Raw genomic sequence first — 26,983 nt, 5'->3', positions numbered from 1 at the left:
CAGCCAAGGGGGTGGTGAGCAGACTGTGCTGGAAGAACATGAAAATCAACCGCGGAGAATTCCAATGGCTTCGTTGAGCTCCATGAGCAACACTTCCCAGTGTGTCAGCAGGTTCCCATTCGTGGTGGGAACAGAACTGAGAGACCTAAAGCAGGCGCAGCCCAAGCTCACTGCTCCCCACACAGAGCCATGCACAGGGCTGGGCAGTGGACGTCCTGAACCCAGTCTCTAGGCCGCACGCTCAGCACTGGCACCAGCCTCCTACACGGAGCTGCTCCGAGGGGCGGGTGCGCCCTCAGCTCAGCTGTGCCTGACTGCCTGCTGCAAAGCCCAGAGCCCAAACTGCTAAGCTCCTGGGCTGAGATGACCTAAGAGGGGCTGGTGAAGGGGCCAGGATCATCAGGGAGGGGAATTTAATGCCCTGAGCTCTTTGAGCTTTGAATGTGCTACCCGAGGCGGGAGGGCATCCAAATCATGGAGACTGGAGACCGGCTCCTCAGAAACAGCCACCCTGTGGCTTCGGGCCAGTGACAAGTGGGGACTCTGGATCATGAGTGAAGACTGTCCCACACGGCACACCACGTGCCTGCCAGAAGAGCAGTAGTGAATGGTGGACCGGCCGCCTTCCCCACCCAGCGGCCTTCCCCACCCATTCACAAGCCACGCCAGGACATCTGGGTGCTTGAGGGAAGGTGCCCAGGATCTCTCGGTGTTTTCACCATAACACGCTGGCCTAACACAGGGGCAACTTTACCACCATTTTTACCTCCCCGGCCTCGTAAAACAAAAGCCAAGGTCTTCTCATTCGGATTCTATCCTCCCTGATGGAATAACTACTCTGCCACTGAAATCCAAGCAGAGGTCTGTCTTCCTGCAAACTCTGGCCCCGCCTAGAGGAAAACCTCAGCCCACACCCGGGCCACCCACTGTACCTGTGGTCTGATCCACAAGGACCCGGGAGTTGATGATTCGCCCGAACCGAGAGAACATGTCCTCCACGTCCTTCTGGGTCATGGTCCGCGGCAGCCCACTGATGTACAGGTTGGCGTCTTTGATGACCTCTGAGCTCGGGCGAGCATACGACACCTTAAAAACAAAACCGCTTTCTGGGGTTAGGGCAGGTGTGTGGCCAAAGCACTGGGGGAGGGGGTTACCTTTTCAGGCACGAAAGCCACCCTTCTGGTGAGAAACCATGCCATCACTCTGCTCACCTGGTGAGCAGCTCACCTGGGCCGAGCATCGAGCCTGACACCCCCTAGCATTCTCGTGCTTGGACTTTACACCCCACGGTGAAGCAGACACATTCCAAGTTCTCAAAGCCAGGAGACTGAGGGCCTACGGCTGGCGGCAGACAGGGCCACAACTCCACCCCAGCTGTCCCTTCTCCTTCCGTGGCCTCAGCCCCCTCTGACAGTGAGCAGGCTGCGGACAGGACCCAGTGCTGCCTGTGAGGAGCCCAAAGGGCAGTGGCTCAGGAGCTGGGCACTGCCAGGAGGACGACACCCACCTACCCACAGGCAAACTTGCTACCGGAGCCCACAGGGGACCCAGAGCTGCTGGGGGAGCCTGCAGTCCAACACTTGAATGTTTGATATTAAATGACTCCATGCTTTTTGGGCCTTTTTTTTGTACAACTGAAGAAAGCCTGCAAGGAGCTTCTGCAGCGGCTTAGATAAAATAGTATGTGTGTGCACTTGAGCGGGGAGGCTTCCAGGGCTGACAGCAAGACGGGCCTTCGTGCTTTCCCAGGTCAGGGCCATGGCTGTGGCTGGCCAGAAGGAGGGATGGGACTGAGGCCCACCCCTGCTGGGAAGGAGCAGCTGGGACAGGGCCCCTCCGTCTGCAAAGGGGAGGCCTGAAGGGAAGGGACTCGATCACACCCAACAGAGTCAGGATGGAGTTAGGAGGCTGGGAAAAGAGGAGGAGACAGGGAAGGGGGCTCCGGAAGGTTGGGGGACTCGGACCTATGCCAAATAATATGCTGAGGGTCACAAAGCTGAGAAGACAAGGAACCTGAAGCCATAACCCAGGAGCAGACACAATCTCTCAGGTGTCACTGGGCAGCACGAGGCCACAAACAACAAGTGTGTTCTCACCAGAATGCTCAGGCCTGCCAGGAGGGGCACAAGTGTGGTTCCTCATGCCAAGCACACACGCATCCCTTCATTCATGTGCTTGCTGACTCCGAACCCAAGTCACGCCCTAAGAGGGACGACAGACACAACCTTTGCCAGCAGAGCAGAAAGCAGTCCAGCGGGCGATGGAGAAGGAAAGAGAAATTGTGTGTGTGGTCAGAGCCCAGCTTCCCCCCAGAGACGCCAAGGATCATGGAGGGTGGATGTCAGATTAGAGTGGAACAGAAGTGGCCCTGACTGGAAGGATGCCCCCAGGGCACCAGGTACTGTCAGGGGCTGGTGGCCTCCAAGCAAGTCGCGCTGCACAAGCCACACATTCCTGGAAGCTTCCCTGTGCTGTGTCCAGGCCCAAGGCACCTTGGTTAGGCCTATAGCACAGGAACGCTGTGGTCACTCAGTGATGCATCCAAGGCCTGGGGCAGACGTGGCATTGTCCACTGAGACAGAGGCCACCCTGGCATGCAGGGACTCCCCCAGCATCCTTCTCCACTGAGGCGGTGGCTGGCCAGTCCACTGGGGCTTGGTCACACTCTTTGACTTCCAAACAATGGTGTCAACGCTCTCCCACACATCTGGGCTTGAACTCTCCGGATGCGCGTCAACCAGTCTTGCCAGAGGCCGGACTTGACACAGGTTCTGTGCCGGGTCCACAGGGAGTGCCTCCCAGAACCGCCCCGTCTGGCCCTTCGTGGATTTGTCTGGATAGGGCTGCATTTGGGGTCTGCCCTCAGCTTTTAAAGAAGGACACGGTGGGAAAGAGCATCCCCAGACCAAGACCTTGGTGCTGGTGAAGCACCACGGAGGCCGGTACAGACTATGATTGTTCCCCGATGAAGTCCCACGGAGAAGATGCCTTTTACGGCCAAACGCGCTTTGACTCCTTCCAACAACAGGTTCTCCAAGGCCCATGACAACCACTGCGACTTTCCTTCTCTTCAACTACCGTCAAGTTCAGAGTCAGGTCAGCATCCAAGGAGACTGCACCAGAGCACCTGGCACCCAGCAGGCTCCATGCCACGAGGTCCAGAACCTGTTTCCCAAGCTCTCAGCATCACCAGCTCCTTCGCCCCAAGCAGGTCTCTCTCTGTCACGTTCTCCAGAAACCTTCCTATGAAGGGCTGAACTGCGTCCCCCAACGTATTCCTATGTTGCAGTCCTAACCCTCAGCACTGCAGAATGTGAAAGAGCACTGTCACAGATGTCATTCATGAAGATGAGGTCACACTGGTGCAGGATGGGCCTCAAATCCAATAACTGTGTACTCAGAAAAAAGGGGAGACGCACACAGGGAGAACGCCACGTGAAGATAAAGACAGACCTCCGGGTGAGGATTCCATGAGCCCACGAGCGCCAGAGATGGCCAGCGACCCCTAAACCAGGGGAGAGCCCGACAGATTCTCCCTCACAGCCTCGGAAGGAACCAACCTGCCCACACCTTGATCTTGGACTTACAGCCTCCAGAATCATGAGAACAAATTCCGGCTGTTTGACACCCTCCAACCACACAAACACCACTTGTGGTGCTTTGTTGTGGCAACCCTGAGAAACTACTCCACTTCCCTGACCACCTGGTTGGCCATGGAGCCCCTCCACCCACAAGCAGCGCCCAGCCCCCTTCCCCCCCGGTTAAGTTTCTCCACTGCATTCATCTTGACCTGGCATACCATATATCCTACTTATTTAACTGTGTAGAACACTCGAGGAGGGCAAACGTTTTGTGTTCGCTGTGGTATCACCAGCACCTAGAACAGATGCAGGTAGACAGCCAGCAGGCAGTGAGCGATCGCTGAATGAGTGGACAAAAGCAGTTGCTGTTATTACTAATAGTGCCTGCCTACCTGCACCGCCGTCTCCCGGGCTCTGCTCACGGCTAATCAAAGTGATACTGTCCCGGCTCCCGGTGTTTAGCTCCCACGCTGGGCCGGGGAAGCAGCCTGGCAGTGGTGTTAAATGCCCAGAGCCACAGCACCTGGTTCAAACCCTGGCTTTGCCCCTCTCTACCTCTGTGACCTTGCGAGACCTGTCACTACTCGAAACATCAGCTTCTTTAAGCCTAAATTGGGGATCATCTGTGGAGGGGATGACGGAGACAAGGTGTGGAAGGACCTGGCCCATTACAAGCCCTCGGCAGGTGCTGGCCCGGTGAATAACACAGGACTGGCACCTGCGCCACTCAGCCTGTCACCGCCACACACACCCCCTCACTGGGGTTGCGCGCGCTGCTGTTACAACAAGGCACAGGGGCGGGGCGACTCCTCTCTCCCTACTCAGATCAAGAAATGACATTAGAACCGAAGAGGATAGAGTGAACACTGGTGAGGTCAAGGGCACATCTGGGTGGGCCGTGGGGTGTGGGAACTCAGAGGCTGGGGGACAGACAAGCCTTTGGAAAGGTCTGCCTTCATGGTGAGAAGTGGGGCTTCCACCGTGGGGATAACCTGCAATTCCCACAACGTCTTGGCCACTGAGTCTCCCCCAGTGCGGCTACCCTTGCCTTCTGTCCCACCACAAGCAGCACACTTTGGCCCTTGCAGATACCTCTGCCCAGGACCCCATGTCCCCACCCTGGCCCTCCCTACCCCTAACTCCTCGTCCCCCAGATCTCAACTCTGACTTTCTTGAGGGAACCTCTCTGGTGCTCCCTAAGTTGGGAGGTGGCCATCCCAGGTACAGTCAGGTAGTGGTCTTGGAATTAACAACCGTGTTAACAAGAGGGCTATCTGAGGGCAGCCGTGGGCCATGGAACCCAGGACCAAGCAGAGGACATGCCCCTAGAATGCACTTGTTGTATAACGATGAATTTTCTGCATCTGAATAACTGTCTGCTCTCCTGGCATCTGCAAACATTTTCTAAATGCAGGAGATAATTCCTAACAGACTGGGAGCTTTGGGCTGAGAATAAACAACCTGGAGCTGGCGGAGAGGAACCAAAGTCACCTGACATGTGGAAAGGCCGTAATAACATGGTTTCCTTCAGCAGCCCCCACGGGGGAAGGCACCTCTGGAGTCTGAGCTAGCCACAGGGATAAGTGGGCTGCGCTCCTGTCCTCAGGGAGCACACAACAGAGCCTATGTGCACTCAGGCCCAGGAAGTCTGCTGAGGAGTGTTTCCGTGGGTTTGAGGATGATTAAACCACTGCGCAATCCATATCACGACCAGTTCAACAGCAGACACGAACACCACCCTCCAAACTGAACATGCATTGCCAATGGCCAGACTGTAAGACTTCCCTAGCAGGCGGGAATACAGGCTCGCAGGCCGCCCCAAAGTGTGACTTGGGAGGCCCAAGCTCCAACCCTTGGAACCTTTATTACACAGGCACCCAACATGGTTCTGATGCTCAGGGAAGCCTGGGAAGCCCAGCCATGGTATAGGTCCCAAGAGTCACCCACATGAATCAGAGTGATGGGAGATGGGGTGGGAGGATCTGGCAGGTCCAAAGGCTCATAGAGGGCAGTCTCTCTCCAAATGGCTTCCTGTCGAGGGAGATAATGCAGGCAGGCACGGTGCCTGCCAGGCTGCTGCCGGAAGCTAGGTCAGAGGACCTGCCTGGGGCAGTGGGAGGACGCGTATTCTAAAGGAGGGCTCAGCAGGGAGTAAAGGTTGGGAACACAGAAAGTTAGTCCCGGATTGGGTCTGGAGCTGCCCAGGATCACAGGAGCCTGCAGACAGAGACTTGGGGATGGGGATGGGGAGGAGGCAGGGCTCCGGGCTGAGAAAAGGAGGGGGTGGTGAGAGCAGTCTGAGAAGAACACGAAGCCATCCTGTGAGGCCTGGAGGACTTGCCAACTCATCCCAGGAAACTGCCACAGCCCTTGAATTGGGAGTGACTGTGGTGACGTTCTGCCTGAGTCCCCCCCCCCCCACCCCCCGGCTGCGCTGCATGCCTCCCTTGCTTCACTCAAGCCACTGGTCACCATGAAGCCACCCCACAAAACATGCCCCCGCCCTGTAGCTCTGCCACGTGTGACTTTCTGATCTTTGGGGTATTATCTGAACATGTGCGTGCACATGCACGCATACACACACAGGCCCCTCCATGAAGGCAGGGAACTCATCTGTTCACTGTCTGACACGCAGCAGGGACTCCATAAACATCCGCTACACAGAGGAGCAACCAGGCTGTGATGGGGCAGGGAGACATCGGCAGGGAGGGAGAGGCTGCACAAATGCTCGTGGGCACGAGGACAGCACCCCCTGGCCCGGGAGGGGACTGCCTGCCTGGTGACTGTCCCTTTGCTGGCAGAGATGAGGAGGCCGAGAGGCACCAGCACAGTCTGGGGCGGTCCCTGCCCAACACGCGTCTGACAGGCACCGCTTCAGCTCCATGCAGACAGGAGGCACCCCAGATGCCCCCGAAGCACCAGGGCTCTGAGGAGTGGCCATGCCAGTGGTCCCCTGGACGGCGATGATGAAGTAAGGCGGAGATCCCTCACCCCGGTGAGGTAAGGGGAGGTCGCTCACCCAGGCCGGGCCGAGGTGGCGATGGCAGCTCTTTACCTTAATGGTTTTTGACTGGAGCCGCAGGCCATTCAGTGTGTTGATCGCTCTCTCCGCGTCCTTGGCAGTCACGTAGTTCACAAAACCGTAGCCCAAGCTGTGCCCTGTGTGCGAGAACACATGCACAATGGTAAGCCGGCCGAGAGCCAGGGAGGATGGACAGGACGATGACCGACCGGGCTCAGGAGGAGGTCGCAAAAAGCCATGGCATCCGGGAAATGGGGTTAGAGACCAGTAGTCACAATCTACACTGGTTTTCTGTTACACTTTTTGGCAAACTTGTCAATTTTCTACAATGAACAAATGTTACCTTTGTTAATTTTTTTTTTTTTTAAAGGGCTGTTTAAAGAGAAACATTATGTGGGGCGCTTGGGTGGCTCAGTCAGTTAAGTGTCCAACTCTTGATTTTGACTAAGGTCACAATTTGAGGGTCGTGAGATCGGGCCCCACGTCAAGCCCCACGTTGGGCTCCATGCTCAGTGTGGAGTCTGCCTGGGATTCTCTCCCCTTCCCTCTCTCTCCCCCTCTGCTTCTGTGCATGTGCTCTTACTCTCAAATAAATAAATAAAATCTTAAAAAAAAAAAAAAGAAAGAAACACTGTGTTACTCATGGCACCCTGCAGACGCCATCACCAAACGATGATGATCAGTCCCGCCTGTTGCTGGCTGGAGTGTGGGGGCTCCAAGGGCGAGAGAGGGCGGTCACACTGAGCAAGACAGGCAGGCAGGGAGGGCCGAGCGGTGACCGGTTGTCTGCGTCTGGATGTTTCTCCACCACTTGTGCCCCAGAGTGGGAAGGCTTGCTGGGCTCTGGTGCCACCCAGTGTCGGGTCCTTCACTTTCCCAAACCTACAACTCGGCCACAAAGCAGATGACAGGGAACTCGGGGAGAAGCTGGAGCTGAGAGGAGGCTCAGGCCAGCCGTGCACCTGCCTTCACAGCCCTGGCCAAGCCTCCAGGGCTCGCCGTGGCGGCAGCCTCCATGTGACAGCAGCAGCATCTGAAGTCTGGGGGAGCCAAGTTACTAGAAAGACATCCAGGGTTACAGGCAGGTGTGCCCAGCTCTCCCTGGTGAAACAATCAAGTGGTGAGAGTGACCACCAACAGCATGCCACGGGAAGGACTCAGCCTAAGAGGGGAGGGGCTGTGGGTTCCCAGGAGGCCCAGAGAGAAGCAAAGGCTGAGGGGCCGAGTACAAGAAGCCTTGTCCTTTCACTACAGGAGGGGCAGGTGGAGGCCCAGAGAACCAACGTGCCCACCCTCACCCATCCACACGCCACGCTAGGGGGCAGCCCGAGTGCCGGGCACTGCTCTGGGCACAGATAGAGCGGCGAGCTTCACTCCATTCCTCTGGTTGCTGGAGGGCGACAACAAGCAGGTAAAAAACACCAGTCCTTCAGCCACATGAGGCGGAGGTCCCTGGGGGCCAGCTGAACCCAGGCCCCCTGGTAGATAACGAGATGTGGAACCTAGCAGAGTCTAACCCACTTTGGTCACTTTCTTAAAAAACAACCACAAGAAAAAAACCCTTTATTTTTTAGACTTAAAGTTACAAATATAACACAGAGAGTCCTCATAGACCCTACACCCCATTTCCCCTGGCGGTAACATCTTACACCAGAACGGGGCATTTTACAAGTCAGGAACCAGGACTAACACGTGGCTAGTTAACCACAGTCCACACTTCATTCAGATTGCCTTAGTTTTTCCCCAACAGCCCTTTCTGTCCCAGGAGGCCATCCAAGATCCCACAGGACATGTAATCGTCACATCTCCTTGGGTTGCTTTTGGCTGGGACAGCTTCTTAGACTTTCCTTGTTTTTGATGACCTTGAGAGTTTCAAGGAAGACTGGTCAGGAATTTTGTAGAATCTCCCGCAGTTTGGGTCCGTCAGATGTTTTTCCACGGTGAGGCTGGGGAGTTGGGTTTTGTGAGGAAGATCCCAGAGTAAAGTGCCCTTCTGACATCCTGTGTGTGTGTGTGGGGGGGGGGGTTCTGGCACCGTGACTTATCACGGCTAATGCTAGCCCGGATCCCCTGGCCGAGGCCGTGGGTTTGCCAGGTTTCTCCACTGTCAAGTCACCCCTCCCCCCAAACTGCAGGCTGTGGAAGAAGTCAGTACACAGCCCACACCAAAGGAGCGCCTTGTGGAGACAAGCTCTCCCTCCTTCAGGGCACAGTAGCTACACAAACTATCTGCAGTTCTGCACCGGCCACTTTCTTTTCTAAAGAAACAAAACCCAAACCTGACCCTCTACACCCAAACTTTTTTTTTTTTTTGGAAGATTTTATTTATTATTTGAGAGAGAAAGCAAGTACATGAGAGCAAGCAGCAGTGGGGGGTAGAGAGAGGGACAAGCAGACTCCTCGTGAGTTCGGAGCCCAACACGGGGCTTGATCTCAGGACCCTGAGATCATGACCTGAGCTGAAATCAAGAGTCGGACGATTAATTGACTCAGCCACCCAGGCACCCCCACACCCAAACTTTTAATGAAACTCCATGGGTCTGAGAGATTTCGCATCTAAACCGTGGGCAGTGAGGACTCCGGAGCAGCAGAGCTGTGGGACCGGGGCCCATCTAGTAGGACAGTCAGACTCAGAAGTTCAGAAAACAGGGCAGTGACTATAGTCGGCTCCAGGCTGGGAACTTCAGGGCCCTTGCCACAACTACAGATGTTAAGGCTGAGGATGCAGAAGATCGTGGTATGGATTCCCCACCGAACTACAGGCTTACTTGGATTTTTACTCCTGAACACCTGCTCTCTGATCCCCGCTCTGCCCATCTGTCACCATGCCCAGGCCATGAGGCCCGTTTGCCCAGCCCCCAGATGGGCTCCTCTGCCTCTTTGGTTGGCACAACCCACGCTCAGGTCTTGTTTATGTTCTTCCCACAAGGCCAATCCCAGTCCTGGACCACCTGTCTCCTTCGCCGGTGCTGCAGGTGGCCTAAGCTCTGCTAGGGAACACCAGACGCTGACGAGGACTTTGCCCAGGCTGCACTCCTGTGTCTCAGCTGCAGTTGGCTCCTGGTGGCATATAAACATGGGTCCTACCCAGCCCCACTTCCTGATTCCTTGCCTCCCCGGTGCTCGGTGGCCCTGGCTGGGTTCTCAGGGTGGTCACTGCAGACTGCCAGCACTGCCTTCACCGAGCCCACAGCTGTCAGGTACGGCCCCACAGACAGATGCCTCCTCCTCCAGGATGTGACGACAATGCCAGGTTTTCTTTTTCCCCAATGGTCCCTCCCCTCAAGCTCCTATCTTCTATCCATCCCATCAAGATGGCCCCCAAGTTTCCGCCTTTGGCTCTTGTCTCAGTCATACACTCTTCCCGGGTGGCCTCCTTGACCACCATGTGCCCACACCTGCCAATGTCACCCAGGAAGTCACACGCCCCCAGATGGCCACTGCCTCCTTTCCCAGGCTTGCTCCCCCTCCAGTTCTCATCACTGAGCCAACAAGTATTAACTGAGCACCTACTACGTGTCAGGTCCCATACCAGGCTGGCCGGGGGGGTTTGATGACGATCATGAAGGACAGTTTGTGCCTCAATGAATGTCACATTCCAGTGGGCAAGTTGGACGACAAAGCAGCAAGAAACCAATGAACAAAACCGCCACCCAGGTGCTATGAAGACAATCCCCACTGCAATGTGAGAGGGACTGCTGGGACAGGCCCGTGGTCGACAAGGCCGTCAGGAGTGCCCTGTGAGGAGCCGATGACTGCAGAAAGACCTTGGGATGGCTGGGGACAACCAGTCCAGACAGAAGAGCAAGTGCCAAGTCTGTGAGGCAGAGGAGACTTTGGTGTGTTCCAGGAAATGAAAGGCGGCCAGTGCAGTTGAATTAAACGAGCTGGGGAATGGCCCAGAGGAGGCTGCTGGGTGGAGTGGGGCCTGGGAGCTAGGCCAGGTGTGCATGCACAGGCTGGGGAAGCAGAAGGAAGACCCACCAAACGCACCACAGATGGGCTGCTGCAGGAGGGAGCTCAGAGCAGGCCAAGTTTCCCTAAGTGACAGGGAGGCACTCTCCATGCCCTGCCCGGTGGCTTCACAACCAGTGCTCTTCCAGTTCCCCACCAGTGCGCCCAGGCAGGGCCTTCTGGGGCCTGGAGCTATGTGGGGTGGGATCTCTGCACACCCTGTTCTGGGGCTGGCCCTGTCCCCTTGGAAGTCTATTCAACCCTCTGTGGTGGGCACCTGCGTGCAGTGGGAGGGCAGGCAGTTGACGAATGAAGGGGAGCCCCTGGTTCGCACCCACCACAGGAGGCCACCCAACACAGGGCCAAGTCCCCGCCTCCACCCAGCTGCTCACCATAAACCAATTGTGCTCAACTTTGGCTGCTTGCTAGAATCACCAGGGCAGCTTCTAAAAACGATCACTGCCCGGGTCATAACCTGAACCAATGACATTGACATGGGGGTGGGTGGGGTAGGAGTGGAGGTGGCTTCAGTAGTTTTAAAGCTCCCCAGCAACTTCAGTGAGGAGCTGAGAGCTGCTGCTGGAAGTGAATGAGGAGAGTGGGGCTCTCCAGTTACGCAGAAACCTGTTGGTCCTGCTCAGAGCAGGCGCCTGGGGGAAGGCCCTCACTTCCCAAAGCAGCCCCCAAGTTACTATTTCTCTAACAGGGTCTATAAGCCATGCTTATATAATGACACAACTCCCCAGGGCCTGCCTCAGCCTAGGGACCCAAGATGTCAGGGAGGCTGACTTCCAATCTCCTTATAGATGATTCTTCTCTCCCCTAGAGTAGTGAGCCTGCTCGAATCAACGCCGTGAAGGCAGATCAGGCACGACCCGCCTCTCATTTAAGGCAATGGAAGATGAGCCCTGCTGGAGGAAGGTCTGAGGGCTGGCTGGGGAACAGGGGTGCTCAGGGGCAGTGCGAAGGCAGGTAAGGATCCTGCACAGGCTGCTGGAGCTTAAGGTGGGCAGGGCCTTCCTGGAGTCAGTGCTGGCCCGTGAGGGCAACCAAAGCCCAAGATGGGAGATCTGGTGGAAAGGGGAGGCGGTGGGAGATGACAGAGTTAGAGAGAGAGAGAGAGGAGAGGGAGACAGCCAGGGATGAAGCATGAATGAACTCTGGGTCTGAAGCTGAGGGATGTCCTAGAGGCCAGTGCTCCCCCAGCTCACTCTGCCCCCAGCTCTCACTCCCCACCCTGCAGGCAGAGCTCTGCGTCTCTGACTTGCTCTTGCACCAGCACTGCCCTCCCTCCAGGAAGGTTAAATCACAGAAGCGTGGACACCCTGGACTGGCTGATTCAGGGGACCTGCGGGGGGGGGGGGGCTGGGACACCTGTTTCTCCGAGGGGCCAGGTGCTGCTGTGGGTTGGCGGCCAGCACCCCAAGAGCTGCTGCCTGAAGAATACCAAGGCTGCCTCCATGCGAAGCACTCTCCATGCCCTGCCGGGCGGCTTTGCAACCAGTGCTCTTTCAGTTACAAACATTGCTCTCTCTCTAGACAAGGTCAAAATCAAGAGATGATGCCCTGGCATCTGCTATTACATTTGCCAACCCGAGCAGCCAGACGCAACATCTCTCAAATTGACCTGGGGAGGGTGGCTGGGGGAGGGGAGCACCCCGTGGACAAGGCCTCCCCTGCAGCATGAGGGTAGGGAGAGTTAAATTCTTCCTTCAAACATCTGTGGGGGCTCAAGGGATGACTTCATGGGGGAGAGAGGCTGGGTCTTGGGGGGAGGTGAGTGAATTAACGAGACAATAAATAAGACACTGCAAATGCTCCCAAAAGAAAATGGGCAAAGGATAAGAAGGGTTTTTTATAAAAGAGTACGAACAGCCAGTAAAGACATGAAACCAGATGAACGTCATTAAAAAGTGAATGACTACCCTAATTGGATGTCATTTTTCACTTAGGCTGGGCGAGATGAGAAAGCCCCCTGGCCTAGGAGACAGCAGGGCAGGGCAGAGCTAGTGTAAACTGGTGATGGGGTTCAAGATGGTACACACCCTCCCATCTACTGGCTCACCTCCAGGAAGACCTCCGATAGCAATCACTGATGAGTGAAGACCTGCACCCGGACATTGATCTCCGTGGGGTTAACAAATATGGACTATGGTTCCAGCCTGTCGTAAACTCAGAACCCCCACACAACAGGATCCTGTGTAACAGTTCTGGTGAGGTCGCTATGCTCAGCGACAGAAAAACATTCACAGGTACAGGAAGCAAAGTTTCTCGCACAGCTTGGGTGGTGCGAGCCCATTATTCCAAAAGCTCATGGTTGCTTATGACCACAAATATGGAAAGAAACAAGTATGGAAGGACACAAAGCACAGAGCTAATAGGATTTTGGGTAATTTAAACTTTTCTTCCTTCTTGCCTCACGTTGTTGCTGTTTTTTCTAGAACAAAAGTGACTCACGTTAAGGAAAAAAAAAGTGGTCAGGCTGGGTTGGTATGGAAGGGCTTTCCTGCAGAGGGAACGGTATTTGCAAAATCACAGGACTCTAGGAGCCAGGGCATGTCTGGGAAATGACAAGCAGCTCAGTCGGGCCCAAGAGGAGGGTGAGTGGAGAGCACAGTGGCTGGGGAGAGGGAGGACAGGTCCCCATGAGATGCGGGAGTTGCAGGCAGGGGTGTGGACTTTATCCTGACGACAGGTGCATGGCCATGAGCCAGAAGCCAAGTGAATGGGCTGGAGGCTGGGGACCAAGTGGCCAGCATGAGAGACAGTCCAGGAGAGTGGAGGCTGGCTCCTGGGCCATATGGCATCTGCAGAGGACCGTACACCAGGCCATACAGCAGGGCAGAGCTGTACAGCAGGGCTACCTAGGAACTGTGGATGGAACAGGCATCAACAAATGCATGTCTCCAACACAGGGGCTGGGGCCTGGCAGCCAGAAACACTCTGAATCTTGAGGCCAGCCCATCACATATTCCCAACATCCCAGCCACCATCCATCCCTCATTCCTCCTGTCACCCATACCGGGCCAATGGTCAGCACTCAATAAATATTTGCTGAGCAAATGAATGTCCATGCTTAGCAGCATTCTTCCCCCATCACTAGACATACTCATTCATTCATTCAACAAGCACTGATTATGACTCTATCTAGGGACCTAATAGGGTCCCTGCCTCTGAGAACCATATGGACCTTCGGGACCAGAAAGTTCTAACTTCAGTGCAATGTGGAAACCCACCCTGCTGTCTGCCCAGTCGCTATGAGAACCCAGACAAGAAGCATCTAATGCTGACATGGTTGGGCCAGGAAAGGTGTCCTGAAGCAAGCAGGGTCTGGGAACTGAGAGTTTTAAAGCAGGTGAGTGACAGGTCACATGTAGAATGTTTAGATTCCTTTGCCGCAGTGAAGAGAACCATCTGGAGGAAACATGGGTGGCTTGTTAGGAGGCCAGAATGCAGGCAGAAGACAATGTGGCCTCATCCAGATCTGTGCTGGGGAGTGGGGCAGGGGGTGGGGAAGTTGGAGGAAAAGGGATGGGAGCATCCAGAAGGATGAGTGCCAGGGACACACGTCAAAGGTCATGCTTAGATTTCTGACCGGAGTCACTGAGTGAACACTGGTGTCACCTGTTAAGATGCAGATGCTGGGAAAAGGTCAGTTTGGGAAACACTGAAGTTGAGGGGTCGAGGGGTGGCAGGTCTGAAGCTTACGAGAGCACTCTCGCTGAAACACAGGCGGTAGACTGAGGGCACCGTGAGCTGTGGAGGTGCACCCGCTCTCCCCGGGGCAGGCTGAGGAAGCAGCAGCTGGGGAATAACCCTAAGGACCGTCTAAGTTAATGGCCGGGAAGGAGCTGCAAGAGGCAAACCAAGGCCTCAGGGGTGGGAGAAAGCCAGACAGGTGGTTGAGGGAGCCAAGGGAGAGGGGAAGCTCCCAGAAGGAAAACAGTCAACTGACAGCTCTGTGAATGGGAGGGGAGGGAGGACGACAGCTAGAGCAGCAGTTCTCACGGGGGAGGATACTAGGGACACCTGGCAACGTCTAGGGGCATTTTTTAGTTGTCACGACTTGGACAATGCCACTGGCATCTACCAAGTGGAAAGGATGCCGCTCCAGATTCCACAATGCACAAGATGCACTCCCCCCCCAAGAATCATCCAGTCCCAAATGTCAAGGGGGGCTCAGATAGAGACACTCTGAGCTAGAAGAAGTCAGGGAACCTTAGCAAGGATTCTTTTGAAGAGAACAGCCACTGGAGCATTTTGAATGCTGGTGAGGCGATCCTGAAGAGACCCGGGCAAGCAGGTACTTGCCTAGCCTGAGGTTCCCAGGACGCGGAGAAGGGCAGAGATCGAGCAGAGGTGGAGATGGCTATTGTTTTCACTGCGAGGTGGGAGGCAATCATGGGCCGAGAGTGAAGGGTGCAGATGCGGTTGCTGTGGGGGCCAGGAATGCCTGCGTTGTGGGCTGAGCTTGGCTGGGAACTGGCTCCGACAGGGCACCTGTCTGTCTGGATGCAAGACTCTCTCCAGGGTGGGCATCCTCAGCCCGGCCAGGAGGAAGCAGCTGGATGAATGTATCCGTGCCTGGGGTTTCACCAGAGCAGCGTAAAAGAGGACAGAGGGGCTGTGCAGCCGGTGAGGTTCTCACACACCAGTGGCAGGAGAAGACAGGTAGGAATGCGGTTAGCTTTTCGTGAAGGTACGTTCTCTCAATTTAAGGAACTGCTAGCAAGGCCTGGGACCACATACTCCACAACTCTTGGTATGCTATACTTATCTTACCCTAAGAGAAGGAAAAGTTTCTCTGAATGGAAATAATTTCCAAATTACACTTTGTTGCTTTTACCTCACTCCCAAAACCAGTTCTCTCGGGACGATCTCGCCAAAACTAGGTGTTCCTATTATCGTAGCTCACATTCCTTTGAAAACCACAAGTGAATAGACAAAGAAGTCAGGTACCATGAGAATGCTGGCAATATCGGACTGCAGTACTCAGGAATATCCATGGGGCTAAAAATTCCCTTCCATCAGAACGTAGGAACAAGGAGAAAGGCAAGACTTGTTAGTAGCACGGGAAAATTTTATAACACCTCTGAACAGCTACTTTCTTATGCAGATGGTCTCCTGAAACAGGAGAAAGAAAATGGCTTCTAGAACATCCTAACACTGTTCAATTTGTGTATTGTCTACAATTCCTATTTAGAAGATGTTCATTAAATCACACACTCAGAATTGGAAGAGTCCTCAAACGACTTTTGAAGTCAGTGCCCCCTCTGATGAACTAATTGCCTATGTAGCAGTCAGGTACCTGGCAAAAGCTGGGAGTTGATGAAGTAAGATGATGGGTACATGGGGTTCAATATATTACTCTATTTTTATGCAGATCAGAATACAAGATATTATCTTATTTCCATAATAAAGTTTTTTTCATTTTCAACTTTTAATTAGTTTTCAGTGTACAGAATCATAGTCTCACAACCCAGAGTGGCAGCCAGAGCCTTCCTGGGCGGTGGGGGGAGTTCTGCCCATTCCTCAGCTCACCAGAGCAGAGCAGAGAGGAAGAAGGATAAAGAAAGACGATGGGGGTGGGGAGAAGAAAGGGAGGAGGAGGCAGAAGGGGAGGAGGAGGAGGAGGGCAGCTCCCTAAAACGATGTTCCTCCCTGGGGAGAAAAGGAAGGAAGTGCTTCGTAGCACCTGATCTTTCCAAGTTTTCCTCCTTGAAATCATGCTCTTGGGTTGGAGGCTGCTCGGTAAGGACGGCCTTCCCAGATGTCTGCAAGTCCTTATGAGGTAGTTAAGCATCAGGATGTAGGAGTCACCATCCCCACTTTATGTCTGGGGACACTGAGGCTCAGAGGTCGCGCGTGGAGGCAGTGGGGGAGCAGGGCTCTCAACTGGCATCCAACCGTATAGCCTGCCTGTTGATCTGTGGCCCTGCTCTAGCCCCCCAAGAGTTCAAACTCAGTGTGTTTCAGCTGTTCCAGCTGATGGCGTGACAGCAAACAGCACAGCCCAGAGCCAATGAAGGGCTGTCCATGGGGATACTCCGTGTTCTGCCATGGGCCTGACCAGGCACGGGGACCCAGGAAGACAAGGATGGGCCTGCCTGGGCCAGAGTCCCTTCCACGCATGGCACCGAGCCAGGCCGGGCTATCACTCATGTTCTTTGGTCTCTTCCAGCTCTTAGAGCCGTCCCCATTTCTGGTGTCCCCTCGTCTTCCCTCCCCTCCCACTGTCTCACTTTGTACGTGCTCTGTCTTACGATGAGCTTTTCCTTTTTTGGGAACCTATGTCCAATCTGCCACCAGGGCGGTGGCAAAATACAGCCTGAGATAACAATGAAACTTGACAACCACCCCTGCAAGACTGCAGCTCTTCCGCCCTAAGGAATGCTGCAGAGCCGCGGGCAAGGAAGCCAGGGCCTAGTGGGACGGCCCCAAGTCCCCCTTACAAACCCTCTTGGTTTCTTTACCTGCTACTTTATCCCGAATGAGTTTTGCAGATTCGACTTCACCGATACTGCTGAACAGACTCCGTAACTCATCCTGGGTCATGTTCTGAGGGAGGTAGTTGACAATTAAATTCGTTCTCCCGATATCATCCCTGCAGTCTTCGGCCATGTGGTCTTCATAACCATTAGACATTGTATTTTTTAAAAATCTGCGGAGGGGGAGAAAAATCAAGTAAATTGCAAACATCCATATTGCAGAATGTTAAGGCAAAACGAATGACTAGCACTTGGGATTTTTCTTTTCAACACTACAAGTTCAACTTAATGTCCACATAAAAACCTGCATGTGGGTATTTATGGCGGCTTTATTCATAATTGCCCTGAGACTGGAAGCAACCAACACGCCCTTCAGTGGGTGAACAAAGAAACGAACTCCAACTGTCTGCTGCCTGCACACAACGGAGTGTTACTCTGTGATAGGAAGAAACGAGCTATGAGGCCGGAGACTTGGGGAGGCCTTAAATGCATATTGCTAAGTCTGAAAGGCTACACACTGTGTGACCCCAATTATAGGACATCGTGGAAAAGATGAAACTCTAGGGCCAGTAAGAAAACCAGTGGTTGTCAGGGGTTAGAAGGGAAGGAGGGAGGAAGGAACGAGGGAAGCACAGAGGATTTTTAGGGCAGTGAAACTATCTGCATGATCCTGTCACAGTGGACACAGGTTATTACACATCTGCGCAAACCCACAGAATGTACAACACAAAGACTGAACCCGATGGCAAACTATGGGCTTGAGCTGATACGTATCAGTATTGGCTCGTCGATTCTAGCAAAATATCACGTGGACACAAGATGTCACTAATAGGGAAGACTTCGTGTTGGAGGAGGCGGATATGGAAACCCGCTCTGTACTTTCTTCGCAGGCTTTCTGTAAACCTAAAACTGCTCTAAAACAAAAGAACTTCAAGCTCACCCATTTCTACTTACTAGGGGGCTTCAAACACCCTACAAAGAGGGGCATCTGGCCGGCTCAGTCAGTGGAGCGTGCGACTCTTGATCTCAGGGTCATGACTTCAAGCCCCTGTTGGGCGTAGAGCTTACTTGAAAAAACAAAACACCTACAAACAATTTCAGCACCGTTATTCAAGCTCCTGTGAAAAGTGTTCGCGTTGTCTCAAGAGCTTTCCAAAGATTCCTGATCGCCTTCTCTCATCTCTGCGTGCACTCCTGGTGCAGCTGGGTACTGAGGAGTCCGCGATGTGCACCTGAGCACCCCGACTCAGGCACCTCGTCTCTGTCCTCAAGCAGGGAGACAACAGTTGCTTGCATCCCTTTATTCCAAAGGCCATAGCAACTAAGCTGGGGAAGAGGTTAGGGTTTCTCTACCAGTTGGAGGAATGTGGTCTTCAAAGCTTGCAAGCTTTGGAATGCCCTTAGCTGCCTGCAGAAGTCTTCACTCTCAGTGACAAACATCACAGCACAGTGATGGCTTCAGAGGAGAGTCTGGATCAATGCAGCCAAGAGCATCAGGACCACTCTTCTGAAAGCGCAACTCACGCTGGGCTTGCTCACAAGTACTGCTGTGTGCGGCCGCCTCATCTAAGATGTCTCATGTCCCTGCCTCTAAATATGCAGGCACTCACAAGCATGGGTCTTAAGTGTCACCACCAGAAAAAGGCCCTGTGGCCCACCAGCTGGGAGGTCTCGGGGGCAGCCCACCCCTTTCTCCGGATCCCTTCCGCCCAGCCCTGCTTTTATGCTTGAAAACCCAGTGCCCACTGTCAGGAGCACTCAGCTTTCTTTAAAAATAGCCTTGCCAGCGGTTATATAAAAACCTGAACACAGTTCCCACCTCCTCCGAGTCAGCGCTGAGAGAGGACTTAGGTGTGGAGTCTTTCTCCCCCCTGCTGGAAACAGGTGGGACTTCTCTACCTTTCCACCTCCTGATTTGCTTCAGACCATACACAACGTGCAAAGTTAGTACACTCTTCCAGCATTTATTTTATTTATTTGAAAATGTTCTCTGCTCCCTGTTCTTTATAAAATAGGTTAACATCCAAAGCCAGAAAAGATTAGAAAGTCAGACTTCCTAAGATTATGAAGTTCTATATGGTAAAAGGCACCATACACAGACAAGCAGCAGACTTGGGAGAAAACGCTCGCTACCTATTACATTATTTAGGCCAGTGGTTCTCAGAGTGGGTGATTCGGCCCCCCAGGGGACACCGGGCCATGTCTGGAGACATTTCTGGTTACCACAACTGTGGGTGGTGGTGTGCCACTGGAACCTAGTGGGTAGAAGCCAGTGGTGTTACAAACATCCCACAAGGCCCAGGATGGCCCCCACAACCAAGAATTGTCCAGCCCCAAATGTCAACACTCCCAACGCTGGGACCACTTGATTCCGAGAGTCTATAAACTCATCAGAAAAAAGACACATCCCTAACAGAGAAGTGGACAAAGGATATGAGCCGCAACCGAGAGATGCCAGCAATTCAAATGTTAATAAACCAGGAAGAGCTCAAATTCACAAATAATGAGGAAAATGTGAAGTCAAAAGAGATGCCACCACCTTCTGTCAGTCAGATACAAGACTGCCCAGAATGAATAAAATCTAGGGGAAAGAAGGATAAAGGGGACAAACACCCTGGTACACCGTGGATACAAGTGTGAAATGGTACAACCCTTTTGGAGGATAACCTGTGGTTTAATATGAAAGCTATCCTAAGGGGCGCCTGGGTAGCGCAGTCGTTAAAGCGTCTGCCTTCAGCTCAGGGCGTGATCCTGGCGTTCCGGGATCGAGTCCCACATCGGGCTCCTCCGTTGGGAGCCTGCTTCTTCCTCTCCCACTCCCCCTGCTGTGTTCCCTCTCTCGCTGGCTGTCTCTCTGTCACATAAATAAATAAAATCTTTAAAAAAAAAAAAAAAAAAGAAAGAAAGCTATCCTAGGATTCAGAATTGTGGGAATCTGTTTTCCAGAAATAATCACATGCATGCAGGGAATATGCGTGAGGACAACACGACCCCATAGATGGTGCAAGTAAAATGCTGGATATAACCTAAATATGAATTAAATAAAAAACAATTTTTAGTAGAAAGCATGGGACCACCAGCATTAATGTGCTGAATCTTGAAAAACTCCTCAGATCTGTTAAAGTGAGGCTTTAAGATAGATCATTAGCTCAAAAACAAACATACACATTTGCTGAAGCCTGAACCAAAGTGTAAGGGTTAACTCTGAAAAATTAAAATGCACAATGAAGTTTGCTCGAAATGTGATTCAAACATTTCTCTTCTTCCTTTCTTTGTTCTTCTTCATCCCTCCCTCTCCTCACCTTTGTTCTCAGTTAGGCACCTACTCTCCTGCCTTCTCCCTCCCACTGCTTTCAGGGATGATGAACTGGGCAATAATTACCCCATTCTAATTATTCAGAGTGGGGTGTCTTCTATGCCTGGTAAAAAGATGACTTTCTAAAACAGTGGTTGGCAAACCATGGTGTGTGGACCAAATCTGGCCCACCACCTGTTTTTATAAATAAAGTTTTATTGGCACATAGCTATTCTCATTTGTTTATGTATTGTCTGTGGCTGCTTTTGCACTACAGTGACAGAGTTGAGTAGTTGTGACAGAGACCATATGGCCCAGAAAGCTGAAAATATTTACCATCTGGCTCTTTACAGAAAAAGTGTGCCGACCTCTGTTCTAAAATGTAAAAACAGAAACTTTCTAAGAGAAAATCTCTGTGACATTGGGTGAGGCAAAGATTTCTGAGATACGACACCAAAAGCACAATCCATTTTTTAAAAACTGATAGGGGCGCCTGGGTGGCACAGCGGTTAAGCGTCTGCCTTCGGCTCAGGGTGTGATCCCGCCGATATGGGATCGAGCCCCACATCAGGCTCTTCCGCTATGAGCCTGCTTCTTCCTCTCCCACTCTCCCTGCTTGTGTTCCCTCTCTCGCTGGCTGTCTCTATCTCTGTCGAATAAATAAATAAAATCTTTAAAAAAAAAACCCGATAAACTGGATATCATCGAAATGTACAACTTTTGCTCTAAACTTATAGTCCACAGAGGGGAAGAAAATATTTGCAAATCACATACCTGAAAAAGGACTTGCATTCCGAACATATTTTAACTCTCAAAACTTAATAAGAAAACCACCTAATCTTAAAGATGTCCAAAGATGTGAACAAACAATGCACCAAAAATGATATACGACGGCAAACAGACATATGAAAAGACCTTCGACATTATTAGTTACTATGGAAATGCAGATTAAAACTGGAACGAGAACCATGATAACCCCACCCATTTAGAACTGTTAAACCAAAATAAAACAAAAGCAGGCAAACAACAACAAAACAGACAATATCAAGTTCTGGTGAGGATGTGGAGAAACCAGAATTTTCATGCATTGCTGGCAGAAACATAAAAATGTTAAAGCCACTTTAGAAAAAGTATGGACAGTTTCTTAAAAGTTAAACATACACTTTCCAAAAGACCAGCAACCCCATACTAGTAGTCATATAAGAGAAATGCAAACCTATGTTCATACAAAAACCCACACGAGTGTTTTTAGCAGCTTTATTCAGGAACGCCCCAAACTGGAGCACCCCAAATGCCCTTCAAGCCATCAGTGGCTAGACTAGGGAAGGCTACCCAATGGAGTTCTGCCTGCCAATAAGAAAAGCGCTACTATTCACACGACTTGAATCAATCTCAAGTACATTTCGTGGAGTCAAAGAAGCCCAAGAAGCCCGACTCCGAGGCTGTGTACTACAAGAGTCCATTATGGAAAAGGCAAAACCGTAGGGATGGCTCAGTGGTGGCCAGCGGCAGGGAGCAAGGGGGGTGCTGAGTACACAGGGGGAGCCAAGAGAGTACTTTTGTTTCTTGCGGGGGGGTGTAAATTCCCATGTCTTGATGGTGGAGGTAGTAACATGACTCTATGCATTTGTCAAAACTCAAAGAACTCTACACCAGAATTTCGAAAATAAATTTTAAAAAGATCTACAAAGTAAACCTGATTCCACAGCAGGCGGCCTCCTCCTGCCGCCCCGGGTGAGGCTGAGCAGCTTCTACGGGCCCAGTTCTCGGGTCAAACGGCAACGATGCAGAACCCGAACCCCAAAAGCACAGTTTCTCAACACTTCAGAGCCCTTCCACCCTGCTCTCCATGCCCCCCCCCACCCTGGACCTTTCCAAATCCACATCGCTAAGCCGGGGCCAAGCCAGCTTCCGTCAAGCACCAACTACAGCTGGGCCTTCGTCTCTGCCTGACCATCAGTGACTTCCAAGGTGTAGCCACTTCTGGCCGCCTCTTGGCTTCGCCAGGCCGTCTCCTCTCACTCGGGGGTCTCTCCACAGAGACTCCTCCAGGTCAACACATTCGGAGTCCCCTGTCCATGGTGGCCCCACCCACTGAGGCTCAGAGGCTTCATTACTTTGCTCAGGGTCAGCCATGGCACTGTTCATAATGGCAGTACCAGGCTTCCAACTGTCACTACAGAACAGTCTCCCCTCTTCGAGATGCGGCCCTTCACTCTAGCTTCTTCCCTGGCGTGCTGCAGACCTTCCTATTTCCATGCCTCTGTTCTGGCTGCTCCCTTTGCAGAGACTGTCTGTCCCCTCCATCACCTCCTCACTTACCTGTGACACGTCCCCCCTGGACAATAGGTTGCTCTAGTTCCCTGGGCCTGTACACCATTTAGCCCAAAGCTTTCGGGATGCATGATTCACTCTAACTATTTGTTTGTTTTTCATCCACGTCGTTGGTGAGAGCCCTGGAGGGCCAGTGGGGTGGGAGATGGACAGATACCAAGCCTTAGAATCACCTGGGAATCATGTGTATTGGCCACTTTATGTTAAAGGGCAATTGCACTAACAGTCTTTTTTTTTTTTTATATACTTTTTTTTTTTTTTAAGAGTTTATTTATTTAACAGAGATAGAGACAGCCAGCGAGAGAGGGAACACAAGCAGGGGAGTGGGAGAGGAAGAAGCAGGCTCATAGCGGAGGAGCCTGACGTGGGGCTCGATCCCATAACGCCGGGATCACGCCCTGAGCCGAAGGCAGACGCTTAACCGCTGTGCCTGCACTAACAGTCTTAATATGTTCAGTACCTTACTTTTCTTTCTTTCTTTTTTTTTTTTTTTAAAGATTTATTGATCTATTTTAGAGAGAAAGTGAGAGTGCAAGAGCAAATGGGGGAGGGGCAGAAGGGGCAGAAGAGGGATAAGCAGACTCCATGCTGAGCACGGATCCCAACACGGGGGCTCAACCCCACGACCCCAAGATCACAACCTGAGCTGAAACCAAGAGCCAGACACTCAACCAACTGAGCCACCCAGGCGCCCCAGTACCTTACTTTTCTAGGATGGTCCCATCCCATCCCACAGAATCAAACTCAATTGCAGGGAGCGAAAAGGAAAATTTAGTTTAGCAAAGTAATTCCTGCTGAGTTGGAAATGTTTCCAGTAACTGCATGTATCATGGAGAAGTCCTGTTTGGATGACCTCTGAGGGTTTTCAGCCCCATTACACTATTTTCAACAATCCTGGTTGTCTGTGTGACTTCAGCAATGCTGTTCGCATCAGTAGTATAACCACTATGTACAGGGAAGAGACGTGCATAAACGACGTAAAAACTTTCACAGGTAATACACATGTAAAGCAGCAAAACTAGTTCCCATTAGGCACCCATGAGATTCTGTCTCATTTGATATTCACAGAGCAGCATCGCTGAACTACTCAAGCCAGAGCAAAACTAGAACAGTCAAATATATCCTCAGGCTCAACCTTGACACTTCATACATCACATGATGGGGCTTGGACTCAATTACTTCTAAGGTCCCTTCCAGATGTAAAATTCTGAGTTCTCCAAGGTAAAAGCCTCAGGAATGTCAGGTCACCCAGGAAACACTCTGGGTGCCAGAGAAAAAGTGAATGTACCACCTGACCCAGCGATAACTGCTATGCAAGGTGAGGGCTTAAGTGAACGGGGTACCTATTGCCTTACTTGTCCCTTCCTGCAGCCCACAGCGGGGAGAGCCACCTGACTGGGCCAGCCACAGCTAGGTCACAGCAATTCAATATCCGCTAGGCTGAAAAGCTCAGGGTAGAAGCAGATCAGGTGCAGGCAGTGTCTGGCCCAGTCCAAGTGCTCTGCAGGCCTGCGGGGACACGACTGGCTCCACAGCCCTGTTAGAGTTCTGGCCCCTTCCTGGCTGGTCAAGGCCACTCCAGGGCTCTCACACAGAACTGCAGAGCAACATGGCAGGGCAGAAAAAACTCCTGGGCTGCGGAGTCTGATAGACCTGCGCTCCAATACTAACCCTACTGCTAATCAGCTGAACGACTGTGGATATCACACTTCCTTTCCTGGAGCCTCAGTCTCCTTTTCTGCAAAATGGGGATGGTACCCCCTGCTTTGCAGCACCCAGTACAGTTCCTGACACTTGGCAAGTGGCCACTTCACCGGCCTCCAGGCCCACTAAAGAACACTTTGACTCTTTGCCCCAGGACATTGGAAATGATCCAAACCGTTGAAGCCATTTCTAATGGGCCCGGGCTCCATAGAAGTCACAGGGAGTCACACCAGTCAGGGCTCATGACCGCAGCCCCACATGTATGGAAGACCTTGTTGCTAGTCTATGCTCATCACCACCAACTGCACACACCAGCTCGGATGGGTCAACTGGCCTCTCAGTCTGCCCACAAGAGATACAAACCTTATTCCAGCCCCGCCCCCTTCCTCCTACTTCATTTACAAAACTGAGGGGAACATGTGCCTCCTTGACCTCCCAGTCTCCAACTGCAGGCTCCTTCAGGTCCTCTCCTTCTGTCCCTGTCCCCCTCTTCAAGCCTCTTCCTCCCCCTGAATTGCTTCCTCTGGCGGCAGGACACATTTGTCCCCCATACCTAAGCAGACACCAAATCCTGCCAGTTGCACATTGGAAATATATCTCCTTCTATCCCATCTCTCTGCCACTACCCTGGTTCAGGTCCCTGTTATCTCTTGCCTAGACAGACTCCCAAATGGCCTCCCTGTCACATGATTATTTCAAACCCAGTCTCTCCAAACCCAACTGGGCCTTTTCCCTCCAAACCACTCCTCTGCTTTCTGTTTCCCCCTCTGTGAATCTTTTCTCCAGTAGAGATGTCTCTTTGGTGGGTGGTTGGGTCCAGTCACTCTTGAGCCCCCTTCTGGCCCTCCCTTCCCCAAGTAAACATGGAGTGCCAACCATGTGCCAAGCACGGAGCAAGGTACTGGGTGTATGAGTTAAAGGAACAGTCCCAGTCCCAGCCCTCATGTTCAGGCCATTACCAGGCCACCTCGTACCACAAAAGCATCTTGACCAGTCCATCCATCCTTAAGTCTCCCCCCAAAAAACAAACTTCCAAGATCACCTCTCGACTGTACCCAGAAACCCTCTACCACCTGACCCTGACATACTTTTCTAGACTTACCTCTAAGTTCACCTTCTCAACCCTCTCTGCCTGCCCAAACCAGTCCACTCAGGCTTCCAGACCTCTTTGTCTCTCCTCTCTTATTCACCCAGGCCTTTGGCTGTACCTGAAAACTCCTGCCCATGCCTCTTTGATCACAATGACCAGTACGGACACCAGCTCTTTCATCAAACACAAAAACTGAGCGCTGGACAATCCTTTCTTTCAACACTCGCAATGCTGTCACGACCCACTGCTTTACCCTTTTGCTACTTCATCTCATACACCTACATAGGTCTCTTCTCCCCAGCTCAGGTTGGAAGTTCCTCAAGGAGGCAGTTTCTTCCCCTTCTCCATGTTCCCCATGACCATGAACAAGCAGTCATATTTCATGTCCTAAACCTACGAAAGTGCGACCATCGACTTGGCCAAAGCACATGGAAGCCCTGGGTCAAGTGGGACCAACAGTAATCATAAAAGTGAGTCCCCCAAACATGTACGGACATGGACAATGCCATCTGTCCCCTTCCTGCTTCACAGTATATCCACTGTATGCTTTCCTGTGTCCACATTTCAAACTGCTCCTTCTCTTGCTTTCCCTGTTTCTCTACCTGACCACTACCCTTCTACTGGTCACTCAGGCAGAGACCCAGAATCATCCATTGCTGTCCTCTCTTGCTCGGTCATGTCCCACATCTAAATACCCAGAGTCCTGTGTCTCTTACCCCCCAACCATGTCTCAAACTCATCCCCCCTCTTCCCCTACCACTACAGCTCTGGGTCACATCTGCAGCTTTTCCTACACAGAGCAAAGTGATTACCTTCTAACTGGCTTGCTGGCCTTCAACATTGTCTCCCTCCAACTCTGCCTCCAGCGTGCAGATCTAACTCCTTCACTTTGTAGACTAAAATTACCCCGGCCTGGTCTACAGGACAACACCCTCTGCACACCAGCTGCATGAGTCCTTCTGCCACTACTTACTTCACTTTGCTTGCCCCAAAGGACCAGACCCCAAGTGGTTCCCAAAACAAACCAAGATGTTCCCACTTCCATGCTTTTGCAGATGCTGTTCCTGCAGCTTGCAAAGCTGTTCCCTGTGGTCTGTGCCCGGCTAACTACCCCCCCCCCAATGCTTGGCCTCCTCCAGGTAGCATTCTGTGATCTTCTTTGCCCACCAAGCCTACGTGAACAGTCTCCTTTTCTGTGCTTCCACATCAGCCAGTGCATAACCCTCAGCGCACTTGTGGCTAAAACAATCTGCCCACACTGTAATCACCACCGCCTCTGAGAGCCTAACAGCGGGGCAGGGAGAGTCGATTAAAGGAGGGAAGCAATACTCACTTCCCTTCTATAGGCTGCTTTCTTCTGGTCTTCCCTCACTTACAGACTCAGGTCAGCCTCGCTGCTTCACTATTGCCACCTAGGGGCAAAAGGTGGCAACCACACTTTCCTCACCATTCAGCATTTAATTTGACTCAATTGAATGGGATGGGAACACAAGCGAGGGAACAGTTAGTTGACTC

General features: G+C 52.4%; 1 protein-coding gene across 1 annotated transcript in view; it reads right to left on the bottom strand.

Annotated features, from left to right (window-relative positions):
• The window catches only part of ELAVL1 (ELAV like RNA binding protein 1), a 45,441-nt gene that overhangs the window by 16,158 nt on the left and 2,300 nt on the right, over positions 1–26,983 (bottom strand). The window contains exons 2-4 of the mRNA XM_026481260.4: positions 17,031–17,218; positions 6,637–6,740; positions 933–1,086 (exon numbers count right to left, since the gene is read on the bottom strand). Of these exons, the coding sequence (XP_026337045.1) occupies positions 933–1,086; positions 6,637–6,740; positions 17,031–17,202 (430 nt within the window). The 5' untranslated portion in view covers positions 17,203–17,218. The remainder of the gene's footprint in view (positions 1–932; positions 1,087–6,636; positions 6,741–17,030; positions 17,219–26,983) is intronic.

This window comes from Ursus arctos, unplaced genomic scaffold (genome assembly GCF_023065955.2).
Source record: "Ursus arctos isolate Adak ecotype North America unplaced genomic scaffold, UrsArc2.0 scaffold_14, whole genome shotgun sequence".
Taxonomy (NCBI): domain Eukaryota; kingdom Metazoa; phylum Chordata; class Mammalia; order Carnivora; family Ursidae; genus Ursus; species Ursus arctos.
The sequence above is the reverse complement of the archived record's forward strand: the minus strand, read 5'-3'. Positions and strand labels throughout refer to the sequence as shown.